Source organism: Poecile atricapillus, chromosome Z (genome assembly GCF_030490865.1).
Source record: "Poecile atricapillus isolate bPoeAtr1 chromosome Z, bPoeAtr1.hap1, whole genome shotgun sequence".
NCBI classification, from domain to species: domain Eukaryota; kingdom Metazoa; phylum Chordata; class Aves; order Passeriformes; family Paridae; genus Poecile; species Poecile atricapillus.
In genome coordinates, this window is record NC_081289.1 from 56305442 (window position 1) to 56326710 (window position 21269).

The following is a 21269-nucleotide window of genomic DNA, read 5'->3' on the forward strand; positions in this document are numbered from 1 at the left end:
TGGTGAAGATATCAACAACGTTCACAGGTACTGGGATCTCACTGGTCTCACTCAGTCTACCACAGGTGCTTTAAATGTTGCTAATCTTCATTTCAAAATATATGTTAGTGTAGGATACATGAACTGAGGCAAGTCCAGACATTGATTTGGGCCTCAAAATACATTAATAATTGCTGAGTCGTGGCAGAGAGACCTGCAAAAACTGTCAGGTAGGTGCAGCAGCACAAAAAGCCAAGATACAGATCAGGCAGAAGGACTAAATGGATACTCTGTAAGGGCATCCATTAAATTCAGGAGACCAACTGTAAAGGACTTGTATTTCACAAGATGTAACAAAACCACTTTCAAATGAAGCTTGATTCAAGGTTTGCTATATCTATATTTCAAGGCAGAAAAGGTCGTGAAAACCAGTAAAAGAAAGAAAGTTACAGAAAACCTGGTACCTCAAAAGTCCCTACTGGGAAAAGCATTCTACAGAGTTTCCTAGAAGAATTAGCTAAATTTGATACAATATTTTCTAAATCTCTATGTTATGAAACAGAGGGATAAAGACAGGGAAAGGGAATTAGTTTCAATTGCCATGCTTCCAATCATTCCAAGGTTTTAAAGAAGATATAATCTCTGCCTCTAACCAAAATTGTTGAAACTGCTGGACAATGCAGTTGGCTGATATCTTTCAGAAGGAAACTGGATTATATTTGGTCTGATGAAACCTAAAACTATACTTGAAAAAGAGGCTTCTTACAAACTCATCCACTGTTCCACACTACTGCAAAAAAGAAGCATACCACTAGATACAGAAGTATTTCATCTATCTGGAGTAAGATGAAACCTGTTAGTTACTGTGGTAGTAATAAAATCTGGGCTCACACCTACCTCTGCAATAATTCCAAGAACACCTGCAGCATGGCATAAAAATCACCATTTTTAAGCTGCAATTAAGGACATATTTGCCTTATTTCTCAAGGTATACTCAGTCTACTTCCATCTCAAACAGCGACAGAAGAAGACAAGTAGTGTTAAGAAACATTAGCTTACCAAGGTATTTTGCTCTAAAACAGGCTGGTGTTTAGAAAAAATGTGCTGCCTTTGCCAGCTAAGAATTATTTCATTGGTTCCCTTTAGTATTAAAAACCACTACAGAGAGAAACATTAACTTGGTAAGCATGAAAAATTTACATTGAAAATCCCCCAAATGGATGCTGGAAATCTAAAAGGTTTTGCCAGAGGTCACTGTCCTGTCACTTTAATATTCACACAAATAAGGCAATGGCTATGACCTTTGCCTTTGAAAGCCCAGTTATGCCATTCATGTCTGAGAGTCTCAGTTGATAAAAAAATCTCAACCTATTTATTATTTTACTATTTGAAGCAGGAGATAACAGTAAGCAAACAGAAAAAAAAAAGTCTGTATTTTGCTACAGGATGATTAAAACCCCAAAGAAATTGGGAATTATGAATTCCTCTTTAAACAACAGGTTCTAGTACAAGAAAAAGGATTGGTTTGTGACTCCCTGGTGGCCACAGAGAACCATCACACAGTATTTTTCATAAAATACTCAACTCCACAGGAGGAGCTGTTACAGTTTCTGCTGGGCCTTCTCCTCAGAGTCCTACAGACAGGAGGTGAGCCTGTCTTACCACAGGAGACAAAAGGAGCTCAGAGGACTTAATGCTGCCACCGACACACTTGATGTCCAGAAATGCACTTGGGGAAAGAAAAACCAAAGAAAGGCCAGAGATCAGCACTGGCATAATCACAAATATATATTGGTAGTCTGCAGCCTAATATAAATTTTCTGATAAGGCCCGTGAAAATGAATTACTTATTAATTGGCGCTCAGTAAGTTTGTGATGGTGAATGTGACACCTGTAACTCAATGACTAGAAGTCACCTCCAGTCTGGTATTGTTCATCAGTGTGGCAGCCTTCCCTTGAAAATTCTTTTCACAATTCCCTCCCCCTTTTTGTGTGGTCATATTCTTGTTGCATATGTTGGTCAGGATTTGTCTCTTACTCCTTGCAACTTCTGATAACTCCACTCCCCTCCAGGGCCTCTGATCTTACAGTGATTCAATATTCCCTTTGTTAGTCCTCAAGTTTATAAAAGGGATATTAACAGGCTTAAATCCGTAGGTTCAAGTCCCTCAATTAATTGTTCCTCAAAAGCACCTTATGATTGCCATTTCTTTTATTCATTCATTTAACTGTAAAATTCAGGTATAATAACATAAAACAGGTACACTGAGGCAACACCTGATATTTATTTGTAGATATTAGTAGATATATATCATGTGTTTACACAGCTCTACATAAAAAGGTTTATAGCTTTATTTGCTTTAAGATGGCCATACGTATATAAGAAAGTTGGTTAAGCTGTGGGCACAGCTTATGTAATTCAGTTCATAAGAGCTCCTGCTAGTACAAGAAAAACTGAGGATCAATAAACAGCTCTTTCACAGCATAGCGACTGTGTAGGTTCATTAATAGAACTATAATTATATTTCAGTTGCTGCATGGTCTATATAGCCTTAAAAAGCCAATGTGTATCAAATAAATCCTGGATGATGATGAAACTGTGAAAAAATGTCTGCTTTTATGGATAGCAGCTCCTGAACAGAATGTGGATCACAGATTTTATCCAAATGATTATTTGAAATTATTTGAAAAACATCACATTATTGTCCTACCATCCTGCCCTAATAATAATAGCAGAAAGTTTGATCCAGATATTTAGCAAGCAAGGTATGTTTTGGGTCCAAATGTGCCCAGTAACAGCCTGCCAAGCCACACAACGGCCATTTCCCTGGGTTTATCAAGCCCTTTTGAAGCCTGAGTAGAGGGCATGCTGCCATAAGGTCCATTATTGTCCACACTGCTCAGTTTTGGTGGTATAATTTGTCATGCTACAGTCACATTGCAACCATTATTTGAAGCCTAACTGACACATTTACTTTGAGGAACCAAAGGTCTGTTCAGCAGAGTCCAAAGACAGGTTATTAAGTCAAAATCAAGAAGGTGACACTGTAATATCAGTGAGGAATAAAATGTTATTAAAGTAGAAATTCCACTTTTCACCATAGTGGCATAGCCCACTGTGCACTGGAGTCATGCTAATGGAAAAAAAAAAACAAATCTGCAGATAGAGTGGACAGGATTATATACAATAGAACAACTGAACTTGTACCATTTTTCTCAAACTGCCTGAGTTGCATCTTCACAGTATGTCAAATAATGACTGAAAAACACAGCTATGAAGAAGGATGCAGTATTTTCAGTATGACAAGGTTGAATGTAACTGCTTTATAGGAAATGAACAGCACCAGATTGGAGTATGAAATTCTGCAGATGAGTAGCAGATGGCAAATGAAGGCATGTGAATACATGCACCTCATACTAAGTCAGGCTAAATTACTAGAAATTTGTGTTCTGCTTTTACAAGTTTGCATTGGTATCAATTTTCTGTAAGTGTTCATTAAGAGTTAAAGCTGAATCAGATATTGCTTTCATATTGTTCTCCCTCAACTGCAAATATTTGCATATTTTTAAAGCACTGTAATAGAGTTTACCATGTTCCAAAGCTCACAGGCATCAAGCAGAGCAGCCCTATGAGTGTAGGTGCAATTTTGTACACATCTACAACCCCATGACATTTAGAAGTCCTGTAACAACTCTTCTTCATATTGACTTTATGTGCAAAATAAGCACAGTTTTAGCCAGATTGACACCTCATTAATATAATTGTTCCAATACATAATTATTTTTGGATTGTGATTAGAGGAATTCATGATTTGCAATGCACAGCCATTTTAAAGAACCCATGGTATTCTTTGGAGCCAAAAGAGACAACACAATAGTCAGTTAAACAGTCTTCCTTGAGTGTGATTTCTTAATGTGCATCAGAAAAGCTCAGAGCTCGGTGTACGTGGGCACTTACATCTGCATCTGCTTTTATCTTTGGAGTACCTTCAGTCACTGTGAAGAAATTTACAGCTGATGTATACTCAGAACAGAAGCCCAAATTAATGCATTTGGAACAATGTGTTCTTGCTCCCATTCTCATAATGAAATTTGACTTGAATGGGAGCAGTGCTGGGCTCTCCACAGCTACTGATTATACATGTCAATATTAGACTCTGTTTGAGTGATGCTGTATTATGCATAAGAATATAGCATCATGGTGGTGTTGTGATTCAGCAAGCAACATAATTACAAGGATTGCAAGTGAAAATATAGCACTATATATTAAGAGCCCGGCTCAGCCTTTCCTTGTATTTGGACCTTTGTTTACTTAATTAGGAATTATTATAAAGTTAAATCTCTATTTAAATTTCTGGTGATGGCCTTGTTCTGAACCTACATGCACTGAGAAGCCCTTGTTGACATGACTGAGCAGGATATTGTATTTTATTTAATTTACTTTGGAGACCTCTGACACCAATTGCCAGCATGCTTGCAGTCCCAATCACATTAAAAATCTAATAACAACATGATCTTAGAAAAACAGCCATGTGTTGCTCCTGCATGAACAAAAAGCACTGCCCCCCTGTTCTGATAGGCTACAGGAGGCCAAGATACACTTCCCTGTAATTTCAGGTAAAGTAGACTGATTTTTGATCAGAATTACATTTTAACAGGATATTAGAAAATACTTACCACCTTGTACCCACAGCAGTATGAAAGAAATATGTGAAAAATTGTTATCAATGTCTGCAAACAATAAGCTTAGCTAGTACAAATGTTATTACTGTATGAGGTAGTATCAGTCTTATATATTTATCCTTAAAATAAGGAAACAATCCTAGTCTCAGTTCATAAATGTGAAAGCTGGCACAGAGATATCTAGTGGCCATTCTAATTCCGCAGAGAAATAATGTGGAAAAAAAAGGAAACAAAGCCTGAGCTCTGAACTCAAGCCATATTCAAATCTCTCTTCTCAAAAAGAATAGAAACCTATTCTTGCCACGTAATTATTAGGATATGACCCAGATTTTAATAGTCCTCAATCAATAGCAGGATTTCTCATTTGATTTCATATGCCATCATAGGTATGAAATGCCTTGGACTTTTCATGATCAAACCTGAGGTTCAAAATGAGTAACTGAATTTTAACAGCCTTCTCCAATGGAATACCCATCATGTTCCCACAAGATAAAAAAATGCTTCTCCAGTTTAAATATCTAAGATCCAACAGAACAAAATAGTCCAGGGCTGGAGCAGGTCATCTGAATCAAACTGGGTACTATGAAGCCTTCCAAATAGGTATTTGGCAACAGTGAGTTAATAGCAGAAATAAGAGAGTATCTCATGGGCAAATGCAGCCAGTGTCTTGTGATTCAGTCACAAAGATACATGGTCCCTGGCAAAGCAATCTCATGGAAACCAATGTGTTAGGAGTAGGTAATGATTGACTTGCTATTTACAGAAGGCTTCATTTAGCCTTTCCTGCTGTCTGTACTTTGTCTTTCAGTCTTTACAAACAGTGGCAGCTTTCCTATGTGTTATAATTACATATTTGTAGATGTGGTTTCAGAAATTCACAAGAACCTGCAAATAAAACCAGCACCATAGTTACTTACCACAACACTTTATTATTAACACTAATGTATGTAACATTCCAATAGAAATCTTTCTTTTATGAAGATGTTCCATATACACTACATTTCCAAACGAAAGTAGCACAGGAAGCACCTTCACAACATTACTATGTTTAGTTTACTATTATTAACTTAAGGTGGACATGGTGAAATCTATTGATGGAAATCTCCAAGTACAAAGTTAAGTATGTAACAGATATAGCGACAGAACTATGGTAGTTCATCCTAAAACCTCAGTGATACTTGGTAGATTTTTAGTTAGAGCTATCCTGTATTTAGGATATATTGCATTGAGAACAGTCTGAACTCTGATCTGCAAACAGTCTGTCCTATGTTTTTCAGAGTATTTTTTTAAATCAGTGCTGAGTTTGTAGTAATATGATTATATTTTCCACCAGGAAATTATATGTTTTCAGTACTAAGGTGGCATTTTCTTTCTTCAAGTTTTCATGTTTATTGTTAGTGTGAAAATTGCAGTCTTTGAACTCCATTATATATTAAATTTGAGATTTTTAAATTGAATTTAAAAACAGAACTAGAGAGAGAGAATAAATGAGAACTGAAAAGGAGCCTGGAGGTGGGTAGCAAAGATGTGCAAGGTTTCCGCAATATATCAAACAAAAAAGGAGGTAAAATCACAGAATATACTGAGTTGGAAGGGACCCATCAGGATCATCAAGTCCAACTCAAAAAAAAACAGGAATGAGGAATAACTAGAAATCAGTAACTTATAACTGGCTAAAATAATAAATTCCTTTGTTTTCACTGAGGCTTATTCTAATGAGAGTAATGTAGGGTTTGACTATGCAACAGGAGAAGAGCCACAACAGAAAGTCAGTGCCCTGCCAGCAAGTTTTCTTCCTTTGGTACCTGCTGGATTTGCTGTGTGTCTGAGGGACTGCATCCCATCCTGCCCGGGGACATGGTCTCCTCCTGCCTGAATCCACGCCAGGAGCCAGGGCTCCCTCACCAGCCCTGAGGCTCACACAGCTGATGCCACCCCACAAACTGCCTGGGTGTCTGAGCCTGCCTCGCTGCAGAACACGGCATCCCTCCCAGTCCTGGTGCTGTATGAGAAGTGCAGTGAGTCCCGCTGCCCACTGCCCTCCAGCCACCAGCACTTGACTTGGCGAGGAGCTGTCACACAGGATGCTGTCAGGGCAAGGTGGGGAGGGGTGTGTAGTGTCCACAGGAGTTTCATGGACTCTTTCTGTCCATGGGAGTCCTAGCAAAGCTTCAGGTTCAGTTTTATGGAACAGTATTTCTTATAAAGGCAGTGAAAGTTCCAAAGAAGGCAATGTGTGTACAGCAGAAGCTGTGACCTTATCTTTTCTTCATGCCTTCACACCTCCTGTAAAACTGCAAATAAAAGAGAAGAATGCAGCTGACAAAGGAGCTTGTCTCTTCCTCTGCCTCTTCCTTCACAGAACTGGCAAAGATGGATGAGCTGATTCTGCCATGGGAAAGGCAGCTGTCAGGGCTCACTCTATGGGAGGCTTCTGGAGGCCTATAACCTATCTAGCTCTGAGACAACTCAGACTTGGACTTTTCATGATCAAACCTGAGGTTCAAAATGAGTAACTAAATTTTAACAGCCTTCTCCAATGGAATACCCATCATGTATCAAGATACATTGTCCTTGTATCTTGATGTTTTCCATTACCTCCCTCATTACACACAGTAGATCATATGTCTAGTATCCAGTAAAACAAGGCTATCAAGCACAGAGTCATGATTACAATACAAATAGCTGACAGAAACTCACAGAAAACAGAGACCAACTGTAAATATTTACCAATATTAACTGATATTATTAAACATTAACTTCTGTAGAAAATGCATGATTAAAAGCTTGGGAAGACGTAACTTCCAAAAATCATGGCTGCAATTAGAAAGAAATAATTTAATACACAAAAACACCTCTTGAGACAAGGTACAATAAAAGTTAGCAAGTAGGAGTATTTGTTCCATTTTAGCAATAGGAAACATTTGGGGCCATTTACTTTAGGGGCAAGTAAGATTGGGGATGGCAGTGACAGAAATATTTCTTCTTGGCTTGGTGTAGTGTCACTCCACTTTTATCCAATTTTTAAAACTCCATACAATGGTGCTGAGAAAAATAAGATAAATAAATGTATTCTTAGATTTTTTTTACACTTTTAACTTTCTTCAAGTACTATGCCCTCAGCATAGAAATTCAAGTGGGACCAAGGAACAGTCTGGAGAGAACTGGAGAGGTCTGCTGCACTAGAGCAGGGTAGAAGTAAGAGCTAGACTATTGCTTTAGGAGCACTTAGTACTCTTTGAGTGGATATCTGTAGTTAAACGGCTATAGTAGTACCATCCATGCATTTTTTTATTTTAAATGCACCCAGCAAATGCCAAGTTGCTGGTGCTGTTCACTTAAACAGTCCTAGTATGGAAATCCTGCCATTCAACGTGGGCTGAGGTTTCAGAGCCAGAACTTGAACCATCCAGTGTTTGAAACATCTGTAACACTTGTCTTCTGTCTAATCATGCTCAGAACTATTCAAGCGTACGTGTTCTCTACACTCACAATTATGTCCTAGCACAAACTGACCAGCTATTTGTCAAAGTGAACAGCAATCCATGGTATAGGAGGGTTCTGGAAAGCAAGGATTTATATTCCACAGTTATTTAAAGGCAGGTGTAAAGCAATCCTCACTGAATCTATGCAAACAGGCTATGTACAAGTTACTTACAGGTGCTCAAAGAAGCATAAGAAGCCATGGAAGGAAACAATATATCAAGAAATATACTGGTAACATTGCAGTAGTGCTGAAATTATTTCAGAGTCATTGAGATATTGTGTAAGGTACATTTTGGAGAGAAGAAAACACACAGTAAAGTAGTCAGAGAACCTTTAACTGGTGCATGAATTTTGGACTTTTAAAGTCTTCAGGATTATCTGTTATCTTGAGGGCTCGAGTCTTCATTGATGAAAAGAGGACTCAGATGATTTCATGCGGGAGTCAATGCGGTAAGAGGAAATTCTAGGCACCAGAGGACTCCGAGAAAATCCCCGGCCTGCCCGGGGCTCCATCAGTGAGCGGGGGCCGCACTGGCCCCGCGGACGATACCCCAGCGCAGGGTCACCTGCAGCTCGAGCTGGGGAAGAGGGGAGCCTGCCGGGCCCAGGGGGAACTTCAGGCGGCCGTGGCAAAGTAAGAAAGGTGTCAGCAAGGCTTTAGAAAGCCCGAGAGACACCAGGGGAAGGGCGGGATGACCGGGTCTGCCCGTCACCGCCGCTCCCGCGGGGAGCAGAGGCGGCGGCGCGGGCCTTTCCTGCACATTCGGGCAGGGGCGGCCGATGCGGTGAGGCCACCGCTCCGGTCCGTCACCGCCCCGGCTGCGATGCTCCGGGGCGGGATCGGCGCTTCGCCACTCCCCGCAACCCCCCGGGTGGCCCCGCGGGAAGACACCGGGTGCCGCCCCGGGGATCCAGGGCCCCTTCGCCAAGCCCACCTCATCCCCACCGGCCCCGGCCGCTGCCCCCACCCCTTCGGCCTCCGCCTTCCCCTCCCCTTCCCCTCCCGGTCCCTCCTCCCCGCCGGCGCCGGCCGTGCCCGCCTCGATTGAGGGGCGGCTGCCGCTGCTGCTGCCGCTGCCGGCGGCGGCTCCGGGAAAATGTCCGAGCGCGGCGGCTTCTACCGACAGGAGCTGAACAAGACCGTGTGGGAGGTGCCCCAGCGCTACCAGAACCTCACCCCTGTCGGCTCCGGTGCCTACGGTTCCGTCTGGTAGGTGCGGGGAGGCGGCACAGGGGCCGGGAGCCGGCAGGTGCAGCCGGCGGGCGGCGAGGACGGACAATGCGGGGCAAGCGGGAGCCCCCGGGCCGGGGTTGGTGTGCGGGGAGCGGGGGACCGGCGGCAGCGGGGCGGGGGCGTGTCCGCCGGGCACCGGTGCGAGCGGAGCCGGGGCTCCCGCCCCGCTGCCCCGGCCGGCGGCCCCGCGGGGCCGGGCATGCCGCACGGTCACCCGGGCAACCGCGCCCGCCGCCGCCCCGGGGCAGCGCCTGCCCGCCCTCCCGGGGCCGCCCCCGGGCTCCGGGCCCCGAGTGACCGCCCGCCCCGGGGCCGCTGCCGCCTGGTGCTGCTCCCGCCCGAGGGAGAATTGCCCCGAAGCCGGGAATCCTGCACAGTCATGGCGGTCCCGAGAGGGGAGGACGGGCAGGACGGGCAGGCGGCGGCGGGGCTCGGAAGGGCTGTCCGAGCCGGGTCCGCCGCTGGCCGGGAGGGCTCCCCGGCGGCCGCGGCCCTTCCAGACGGGGCTATAGCGGGACATCCCGCCAGGCCCCGGGCAGCCGCGGCGGGGGGAGAGTTCTGTCCTCCGAGACAATGGGAGCAGCCCCTGGATGAGGGGCAGGCTGAGGGAGAAGACGGGATGCCCAACCGGTGCTTTCGGAGGGATCGCAAATTGGGACAGATTGCCGCCCAAGGGCGTCAGCGTCTTAAGGGTTTAGAAGTGTTGGCCACATGTTGTCATAAAACGTTTCTCTTTCTTCGGTAATTCCTACGTCAGGCTTGCCCTCTCGGGAACTCCCAGTGCAGGTTGGGCTGTTACTTTAGTATTTGATGCACACTTTTACTATGCTTATAAAAGCTTTGAATCAATTTTTGGAAATATGAGTGGCGTTTAAGGGGTTTTTGAGAAAGAGTCTTGTTTCTTTTGTAAGCTGTGTGAGTGGAATTATGTGAAACAATCCATAATGGGCCTTTAAATAAAAGTACTACTCGAAATAAAAATATTTTAAAAAAATTCTTTAGAACTGCTTTTTGCCATGCTCTAAACTCATGTAGTAGTTTCACTATTTCTCCACAGTCAGATACCAGAGAACACTTCTGAAGTTTTGTATCAGTTACTTCATTCTCTAGCTCTGTGAAACGTCCAAGTTTATACATAAACTAGGAAAATGCATTTTAAAAAATCTCCAACTATCAGCAGAAACACTCGGGACTGGTGTGAAGTATCTTTGAATTCTTCTCTTTTTTTTATTATTTCTAATTTGTGCTTGCACCTGGGAGGTCTAGGCAAATACTCTGTGAATGTCAATACCTGCCATTGTAGCTAGCATGTGATGATCCGCTGGGCATAATTCCACAACGACTTAATTTATTTACACTATAAAAATCTTAGTTTGTGAAATAAAAAAGGAGAAAGTAAACTAAGAGCTGGATGGATATACAGTAGCAGAGTAACTACTTTTGTGTTCCAATTGAAACTGCATTTCCAGTTATGAATTCTATTCATATTTATGCTGACATAGTTTTGAGGGAAAGACCTACTTTACTGAATTTTGTAATAAGATGTCAAGACTTTTGAGAAATTGCAAAGGAAGTGAAAATGTCGTGGTTCTCTTGCTGCACAGCTGGTGCTTTGGTTTGTGAAACTGCACAGCCAAGGAAATCCTAGTAATTTTTATCAATTGCAAAGCCTATGAACTGAGAAGTAAAATGGAGACTGGAAGATACTATGAGAAAGGTTTACTCAAAAATAGACATTTAAAAATAGAATATAGCAATAAAACATTGCTCTGTATTAATAGCCTTGTTAACATCAATGAAGTATAAACCCAAACAGAAGCTTGAATGTGAGGAAAAGGTATGCATCTCTCTGAGAAAAGCTGTCTATTTTTAGTGTCTATTGAAATTGATTTCTTTTCTGTCTGTGTGCATGTGCTTTACCCAGGAGACCTACGAAATGCAGCCATTCCCTTGAGTAATATGCTGTATTGCTTCTGTGAATAGTTGTACTCCTGTTCAGTAAAATATCTAAAAACATATTCAAGTCTTACAGAAACTACTGGAATTAAACAAATTCTTAAGGGCTTTGATAAATAGAAGCTAAAGCCCTGAACTCCAAATGCTGGCTTTTAAATGAGAACAGAGTTGCTCTAACAAATCTTTTCTACCTCAGTGAAACTGTTCTCTAGGCCTATCCTTTTTTTTTTACAGTAAATTATTCATCATAGCCTGTAGACTTGGGTACTGAATTGATAGCTGGTAATAAGAAACATATTGTAAATATTTGCATTTAAGCATCTTTTGCTGGCAGCTCAAAACCAGTAGAATAGTTTGTGTCAGGAGGCTGTGTTTTGGCCCAATTTATTGACATTTCATATGTCCAAGAGAATTTGTGTTTGAGTTAGTTGCAGATGCACCAAATCTGCTGTGGATAGATATTACTGGTTTAAAACAGATTTACTTTTAGACAGATATCTGTACCAAGCACAGTGCTTTGGGGTTTTTTTTGATGTTGTTGTTAACACACGCGGAATAGGTAGAAACTCCAAATCTTCCCTTATATAAAGAGCTCTATTGCTTTTCTCACTTTTTAAATGACATATCACAACATTTGGTTTTGGAAATCCTCCAAACTCAGCTGCACTGCCAAGCAGAGTTGCACCTTAGCATATATGTGAATCACAGAGAGATCTGTGAGGTCTTTCTCGCAAGTGGTTAATCCTTGCAGTACTTTTTGTGTTACTCTTTTACTTCAGCTCTGTGCAAAACTTTCTTTAACCTGAACTTTTTCCTATGGCCATTCAAGCTCCTGTATGTTCTGTCATTTGCCACTGTCAGATCTGATTTTTTAAGTTTAGAAAAAAAAAATTAAAGCTGGGGGGGGGAGTCTGTAGTTTAGTTACAAATAAAATTATCATTGGCATTTTCAACAGTACATTTTACTTAATTTCTCTTTTTTTTAAACTTTGGGTTTTATTAGCAAGTATCAAATTTACATGCACAACTGGTTTGGTCTGGAATTGGTTTTGTGCTATAGCTTTGCCTATTGAGGTGAGGGGTTTTATTATTAGACAATTATTTTAACTGTTTCTCAGGCTAAAATTTGGTAAAATTTAAAGTTTTCTTGAAAAAATGCATTTTTGGTGTCCAGCCTTTGTAGTTGGATTTACCTCTCACAGAGGTTAAAGAGCTGGTTGACTCTTAAGGGACCTGACACCAGACCTGCTAATTGAGTTTTGCCCCATTTAAGTTATATTAAGCCATTTAGAAAGGAAGCAAGATAGCTTACTTTCATACTTTCTACAACCCTTTCTTTTCAGTTCTAGAGAAAAACAACTGTCTCAAGTCAAACTGAATTTTAAATTCTTATTCCTTATGGTTCTGCTTTTTAAAATAAGAATTCTGTCTATGTTTGGGTCTTCCAACTGTCCCAGTGATATTGCTTATAAAAGGGACCTTTAGCCTGGAGCATCTGTGCTTTCAGCTGTGTTGCCCTGGTAGTTCTACTGTGGTTTGGTACCTGACCACCTTTTCCTCTGGGAGGTGGCATTGCTACCTGCTTGAGAAAGAGCTTCATCTTTTAAAAAAAATTCTTATTATACCACAAATTATGTAACATGTATAGATTTTTGGTTTGCTGTTCTTTGGATCTTTTTAAAGCCTGTATGCCTCTTTTTATGCCAGCTTTTGTAAACTGTCTTCTAACCTATTTAGTCCTATTTTTGCCTGGGAGGGATTGACGGCATTCTGCAGCATGCTGTCTCTGATCTTCCCAACAGGTTGTTTCCATCAGCATATTGCAGGCTCTGTGTTCCGCTTTCTTTGGAAAGAACAGACCTTGCAAGATGAACCAAGCTGAATTCAGGGTTTCTTCACAACCATAAACTTCTGCACAGTTTTCTCAGAGTCTGCTGGCATCAATAGTATTTACATTCAGTATCTTTTGATTTTAAGACTACGCAATGCCTAACACCAACTCAGTGACCTAACACATTTTTAAGAAGAGGCCTGCTAAGTCAGAGTGTAATGACACAGGCCTCAGTTCAAAAAAAAGCAGGAAAGCAAAGCCTGCCTTAAGTCATTAACAACACTTTAGCATCCCTCTATCCTGTTAAGTACATGCTTAAGATTAATTTAGTTTTTGTCCTGGCTAATTTTGGGTAAAAATGGGGGAAGATGAAATGGTGTTTAGGCTACAGTTGTGCTTTGAGGAAGTAAAAGTGGAAAAATAGAAGCAGAAGGCTCTAATCTTGAAGTTTAACCCCTTCTTTCCTGCCATTTATCCCATTTTATGCTTCTGGTTAGATGGTACTCACAAATGTTTTGAGGGCATTGGCTTGCAATACTGGAACATAACACTGCTGCTACTATCCTTTTCATGTTGAGGAACTCTAAAAAGATGCTAAGACAACACAGTAGCATTTGAGGGTTTTTAAAAGCTGGTATAAATTGATTTTAGGTGACAAAGAAAAAAATTCCTTCATCCAAGATTGTACTTGATGATTTCAGAGGTGTTTTTTAAAGTATCCGTTTAGTTAGCTGTAGTGATACTAAGTCTATGATTTCAACTGTGAGATCAGGTTACTGGAGTTACGGTGTGTATCAGTGTAGCACTGCATGCTACATTAAATAGTAAATGCTGAGATAAACTTTTAGAGTAGTAGAAACACACAACTGCTGTATGTAAATACAGCTGGAAACTGAAGATGGTATAGATCTTTACAGGCTAAATGCACAATCCCAGGCATGTGTGGATTTTAGTGGACTCCCTTTGAGCATGTTTCTGACTAAGTCTTTTATTTCCAATATAAACACAGGGGCTGAACTTCATCTTACAAATGGTTATAATTATTATAAACTTTTCACGCAACGTTGTTAAAATTCTTCAGTCCAAGATCTGATAGGAGTTGTCTATTTTTGGTATGCAGCATTTAGAAGGAAAGTATTGAAGCCTTTCTTTAATTGTGCAGATATTTACAATGGACCCCTCTAAGCATATTCAAACACTTGCTTGAAAACTGAGATGAAGTTTCATAGGTTGATATGAGAGCCCACTCAGAGGCAGGACATGTCTTAAAAGTCAGTATATGTAATGACAATAGTTAGAAACAAGGCCTTGAAGGCGAGGTTGCAACAGAGAGAACTAAATAAAAGGGGTTGCATGGTCAATGTTACTCACTAGAAGGAGGATTTTTGCAGCAGTATTGCTGAAATGAATGGAGGAAAATAAACGAAGCAAGAAAAAAATGTTACAGAGTGAAAAAGACCCTCCGAGGAACATAAAAAAATAGCCATTAGAAATAAGGACACATTGGGATTTGTGGCTGCAAAGCCAAGGAAGGTCAAGAATTTAGGAATTTTTGTGAAAGATACATGAAGGAAGATGGAAGGGTGTTTCTGAGCACTGGCTGCGGAGACATCACTAGAGAGTTTGTTGAGAGTGGTTTGTGGAGTGCTAGGGGTGGAATGCTGATTGCATGTCATTCCTTTGTCTGGTTTCATCCTGAGTATTTTCCAGCTGTTGGAACAGTGTAGTTAACTGACTTGGGAAAGGAAAGGGAAGCAGGATGGTAATTAGTGGTGTCAAGGTCCCTATTTTAAATGATAATGTCTAATAACTCTTTTAATGAGGGAGATGTTTGTGAAGAAGGATGAGAAAGGCTGAGAATTGCTGTGATAAAGATTTCTGTGTAGGGTGCTTGTCACCAAGCTTGTGGAATAGCTTGGGAGCAGATGACATTTGAGTGTGTTAGAGAAGGGTGATAGAGTGGTTTGTAGGAAAGGTGAAAAAAAGACAAGGTTAAGAAGTGGGGACTTTGTATTGTGCAGGTTTTCTTTCACAGGGAGTTAATGAGATCTTTCTTAGAGAAAGGGTAGGCATGGGATGGTAGAGAGATGAGAGGCATGAGTTGAACCAGTTGTGGCAGAAAGGCAACAAGGGTCATGGAATGGTAGCCTTCAGTGTGGCTCTAAGAATACTTTACAGAGGGTATTCTCTGCAGGTCTCCTCCGTCCTTACTTCATGTTTTTTTTATGATATATACCTGCCTGACTACATGAGGCAGCAGTGGCATAGCTGCCTCCTTTCCTGTCCTGCTATCAGCCATGGTTACAGCTGCGGACACAGTGCCTGTCCCAAAGACCTGAAAGTCTTAGGGCCTGGTTGCTTGGTTCAGTTCAGCTTCACAGGGAGCTGTTTGCAATTTCAGAACCTATTTGTTGATTGATACCAAAAATGCAGTATCTTAGTTCTGCCCATACGGTTGGAAAGGGAGAGGCCATTTCAAACCCCTACGTAACCTGAGAATAAATTGCTACCATTTCATATTTTGGCTGTTACAGAGAGGGAACAGGAAATGTGAAGAGGTAGGGGGAGGAATAGGAAAAAGAAGGACAAAATATGTGAGATTTTGACTGTATAAGTCTGTTTAATTCTTTTGAAAGCACCAATATTTTTCACGTTAAAATTTATTTCCAGATTAACTGTAAGCATTTCTAGCTGAAGTTTCAATGGCCACAATGTATAAGTACCTGCCAGTCTTTTTTTTTTAAATACTGAATGGAACACATTTGTCACTAGCAGTGTACTGGATTAGCGGTAGCTGACTGATATTCTTGTTTACTTCCTGACATTTGGCTTAGGCTGTGTAGAATACATGATTATTTTAGTATCTGTGAGCCGGTTGAGGAAGCTAACAGTTTAAGGCCCTAACCTTCTGTACGTTTTTCTCACTACCATGATTTTAAATGCATCATTCACACTCATATAGGCTGTGCTGTCTGTAGCTTCACCTAAAAAGGTGTGACTGCTCCTCTGTAAAGTTATTTAAATGTTTAAATCACTGTGGAGGCATGGGAGACAGATCAAAAAAATATGGTTTGTGGATTCAGAGGCTGATACAGAACTTTTATGATCATGTTCCATTGAACAAAAACTGGTGATGTATTCACATAAACATGTGAAGAGTGATTATTTTTTAGTATTTTCAATGTCTGCTTAAAACAAAAAAACAACATATTTTTATGTTGGTTACAGAACAATTCTGTTGCATATGTAAGAGATATTTTGTGGGTTTATATTTAGATTTAGGGTAAATTAATCTGAGATAATTAACAGTCATTGGACTAAAACCAAAACCATTGCTGCTAGTGCTCAGGATGGTGTGCTGGAATAATATCCAAGTTAGGGGATGTAATTTTTACAGTACAATAACCTGTCATCATCAAGCAAGTTGATTTTTTTGTCTAATGAGAAGATTAACATGTAGTTTCAGAGCTTCCCATTACTCATCCTAATCCTGTTTTTTCTTGCTACCATCTAGGTTTTCTTTATGGTTTCCATTTGATGCACATATATGTTGTGATTTGTGTGGTTTAGCAAAGAAACCTTACAGCTAGCTCTTTGCGAGTGAAAATCAACAACATGAACTTGCAAAACAGTAACAAAACATTTATAAAGAAGAAACAAATGAACCATTTCCTGGGTTTACTTTACTCCTTAACTTAAAATGGCTGCGGATAACTGTTTCCTTTCCTCTTGCTTCGCTGCCAATAGCTGATATGGTCCATTTGCTGGTATTCAATGTTTGCTATGTGTGGTTTTTTTCATGACTACTCCTTATCTCAATAAAAAAGGCTTTTTATTTAAATTAAAAATAAATAAAAATTTGTATTTTGAAGAAGAAGAACAAGATAGGTAAATCCCAGACGACAAAACTCACAAACTAAACCTTGCAAATAAAAAATAAATCCATGTTTTTCATGTGGTGGCTTTCTTTCATTTACATGACATTTATGAGATGTGTAAAAAAGAGTTGTTATTCACTGTAGTTGTAGGAACCCAAATGACATGCAATTACTAGAAAATGTCCCAGAGCATGGTTCCCATCGTCCCTCTTTTCTATCTGACTTGCCAGTGCCTGGTGCAGTAAGGGCTGCCTCTATCAGTGAGGAGATTCCCTGAGTGTTGACCCTTCTTCAGTTCTTTCCCCTTCAATACCTACTCACATAGACCCTTCGCTGTTGTTATTTGTTTTTTCTTAGAAATTTAGGCTCTTACAAATTAAGGGGACATCTGTCCACAAGAAAGTTCATGTCTCCTCCAGTGGAAGGAGTTACTGGGTACTTGAAAGGTGCTGAGATCTCCAGATAAGAATTCAAAATTGTGAACCTGTGTTTTGAGCATGAATTGCATTTTTGGGGTTTTTCTTTTTGTTGTTGTTGTTGTCTTTCTCTTAACAGTTACATGTAATGGGGATTTTTTGCATGTTTTGGAGGAATGTGACCCAGTGAAGGAAATAAACGTGTGCTACAGTGAAAGAAACAAAAATAGAATCCTGGAACAATGTGGAAAAACACCAGACCCAGTGTCACTGTCACATGTGCTGTGTCCAGCATTCTGTCCAAGTTTTGGTATAGTCCAGCCAGTTGTCAAACTTCTGATGATGTAAAGGTAACAGCCTCACAAGCTGAGACACTGAATTATATTTAAAAAATATCAGAAAAGTTAGTCTTCTGGGTTTTGCACCTAACCCCAAATCAGTTGCTTAGATTGCATATACTTAAACAATTTTTACAGCTATGTTTGTGAAAGACTTTATAGACAATCAAAATCTTGTGGTTATCCAGAGTGATGGAGATGGAATATTGTCTGACACAGGTAACCTACAGCAAATGGGAATGTTGCTGGAGACACGAGAATGACACCATGTACAAACAGCTTTGGGTCATGCCTTAATTCTGCATCAGCTACACCTGAGCTAGCGAGCTGAGGAAGGAAGAGAACTCATAGACTGAACGCTGCATTCACAATGAAGTTTTTCCAGGCATTGTGGGTAGTGCTGTGCCCAGCTAGTAAGCCCTGTCTGAGCCCAAAGCATTAGGAATTTCAGGGACTGGCTGTAACTCAAGGGCACCAGCTGATTCCAGGAAGAATTCTTCCTGCATTGGATACTGGAGTTTACTGAATAGGATACAAGTTGGCTCCATGTGTGGTTTTTAAGATCAGGCTCCTACAAGCAGTCCTCCAGCTGCTGGAGAAAATTTGATCCCAAAGACTAAGTAGCCACAGGTGAACAGTGTGCTTCTAGTCCCAAAATCCCCGAAGGGTCTGAGCAGGCTGCACACATGAATGGCATGTCTGTCCAGTTTTACTGCTCTGCAACCACAGAGGATAAGCTCCATTGATACTAGGGAAATTACTCTATGTACTGTATGTACAGTTTTTTTGTTTATATGTTATAAACATCAGCTACCAAAATCCATATCTCATCAAAAGTTATAAAGTTATCTTGAGGCTGTTAAACTCCCATGCTTTCTGCCTCGAGTTTTTGGACTTCAGTAGCTTCCTACATTCAAACTTTTCTCTGAAATCTTAAGAACTGGGAAAAGTGTGCATATAACTGAAAATTGATATTTCATCTGGTGGAACTTCAATAGAATTATTAACTATAGGAGTTGACAACACTAAAAAGGTGAGTCTAATTTAAGCAATGATTGAAAATCACACTAAACTGAAGTCTCTAATCAGTGTGAAAATGATGCCATCCCAGCAGAGTAATGGCTTTTTATCCTTGATCTTGAAAAGGAGAGACAGCAAAAAATGTGTCATAACTCTGATGGATTCTGGGTCAAGAATGATCATATCTGGAAAAGCTATTGCTATGATTGTTACAAATTTGCTTCTTGATAGTGGTAATTCTATTTCTTTCTAAATTATGATAGAAAGTCTGTCTAAATTAGTCCTATTTGACATTATGATTAAATTTTACTATATTTTGTTTCAAGTATTAAATTGTTCTTATATCAACACATAAGGTTTACTTTTTCTTTCTGAGGTGAAGGTAGACAGGAGTGAGAAAGCAGCAGTGTGGCACTTAGTTGCCAGCTGCAGTTAAACTATGACAAAGGGCCTCTAACCCTTTTCTTCCCTGTTAAATCAAACTAGTTAACAACATGGGTTTGGGGGATTTTTAAGAAGAAATTTTCAGTCATTTTAATCATGCTGGTTACAGGCATCCCAAGGAAGGATTTACAGGTGCCAAGCACAGGTGGGCCCATACTTTTGCTGTGACTGGAGCTAGAGATGTCCTCTCCAAGGACTACTCTGAAAGCTGAGCATTCATAGGGAAATCACACAGAAAAGGAAGCAACTCATCCTGCCACCTAATAGTTTAGTCATCAGCTGATGGGGGATTCAGGGGACACACCAGATTGTAGCTATGATGATATATAGCAAGACAGAGAGATCCAATCTTAAAGTGTGATCACAGAGGCAGTAGCAGAGATCACATATGCAAGTCCTCCTTGAATCTGACAAACAAGACAGTTCAAACAACATGAAACATGAAACATATTTTTGAAAGCTTTACTGCTAATAACTTGAATTATGATGATGGTACACCAGGCAAGGAAGGAGTCTAAAGGCATTAGCTCTGATTATAATTTGGTACAGTTAGTTGAGCGTGGAAACATTCATTTAAATCAAGTCACTCCCTGGCCTGTGCAGCTTCATGATTTCCTGTTGGAGGTATCAGGACTCAGCTTGCCTTTTCCTTTTTCTTTTTTTTGCCTTTTCCTTTTTTTCCTTTTCCTTTTCCTCCTCTCTCCTTATGCAGTTCCAACTTGGGTCTAAATAGCTGCTGTCATAAGAATTACTGAAGCTAAAAATATTGTGCTTTGTACCATCTGAAAGCTTTGCAGCCTTGAGTCATACAGAGGATAAAAAGCAACTCATCTTGAAGATCAGTGGTTTTTTAACCACTGAAACTCACATTTGAACTTAGGATTGGGAGGAGAGTGATGTTTATCATGATAATGGGATTTAAAATCTAATTCTTCCTAGCCTTGTATAATGTGTACAGTATTTCACAAACTGGTACAAGCATGAGTGGGAAGGCTTGTGAATTACCAGAAAAGCTGAGATGTTAAGAAAACTGCTGTTTTGAGTGATGTTATTATTTACCTGGATAAACGCTTCCTTTCACCCAAAAATTGGAAAGACAATGTGCATTTGTGAGACTTGGCAGTGTTCTCCAGTGGTTTTGTTGCCCATGACTAAACACAGGACAATTACATCTAATCTTTGTTATATTAGAAGCTAAGCATTGGCTTCCTTTTAATTTCTTTAGATTTATTTGTGCAACCTTCATGTTGTCCTTGTAGCTGGTCATGTGAAATTCAAGATATTTCTGTTGTCAGTTCTTCTCACACCATTTGCTCCTTGAGCTGATCTATGTAATTAAGCATCCTCATATCCTGAATAACTCTGTCCTGCCCCACTGTTGGAACAAGTTCCTCTGTTGTTTCCCTTCCATCCACTCATCAGAGTCATACCAGTCTTCTCCTTCCTATGCATTCCTTCTTCTGCTCAGGAAATGTCCTTTTGGAGGTGCTTAGCAAAACCACAGCACTCTTCACCTTTAAAACTTGCCAGAAGATCAGCTTCTGTGCTTACAAAACACTAGCTAAGTAATCTGCTTATCTGTGTCATTTATCTCATGAGTGACTCCCTCCTTCCCTAGAGCCTGCAGGAAGCTTTTTGATTAAATCTACTTGCTTCAATTCTGTCTTTATGAAATTCTGAATTGACCTCATGGAGGTTGGGTTAACTCTAGGACAATCACCTTTCGGATGCCATTGTTCTTCCTCCATTTGTTAATTGTTTCCTTTGTTTCTTCTGATTAGAAACACCACCTTGTCCTGCAGATAGAAGCTTTGCTCTTCACTTGGCTCTTCATGACTTTATCATAGCACCAAATGTGTGTCAGAGTCCACCTATTTGGAGCTGACTGTAGTCTCAGTGTATTAGTTTGGAAGCTACTCCAGGCACCATCAGTGTTTTTTGTCTCTAGCAGATGTGCTCAACGATTTGTGGGAGTGTTTAAAACACTGTGCAGAAAAAGGTAAT

General features: G+C 40.5%; 1 protein-coding gene across 3 annotated transcripts in view; it reads left to right on the forward strand.

Moving 5' to 3' along the window:
* The first annotated feature begins 9154 nt into the window (after positions 1 to 9154).
* LOC131573662 (mitogen-activated protein kinase 11) overlaps positions 9155 to 21269 on the forward strand; it is a 31314-nt gene continuing 19199 nt past the window's right edge. For all 3 annotated transcript variants that reach the window (XM_058827833.1, XM_058827832.1, XM_058827834.1), the window contains exon 1: positions 9155 to 9358. In XM_058827833.1, the coding sequence (XP_058683816.1) occupies positions 9246 to 9358 (113 nt within the window). In that variant the 5' untranslated portion in view covers positions 9155 to 9245. The remainder of the gene's footprint in view (positions 9359 to 21269) is intronic.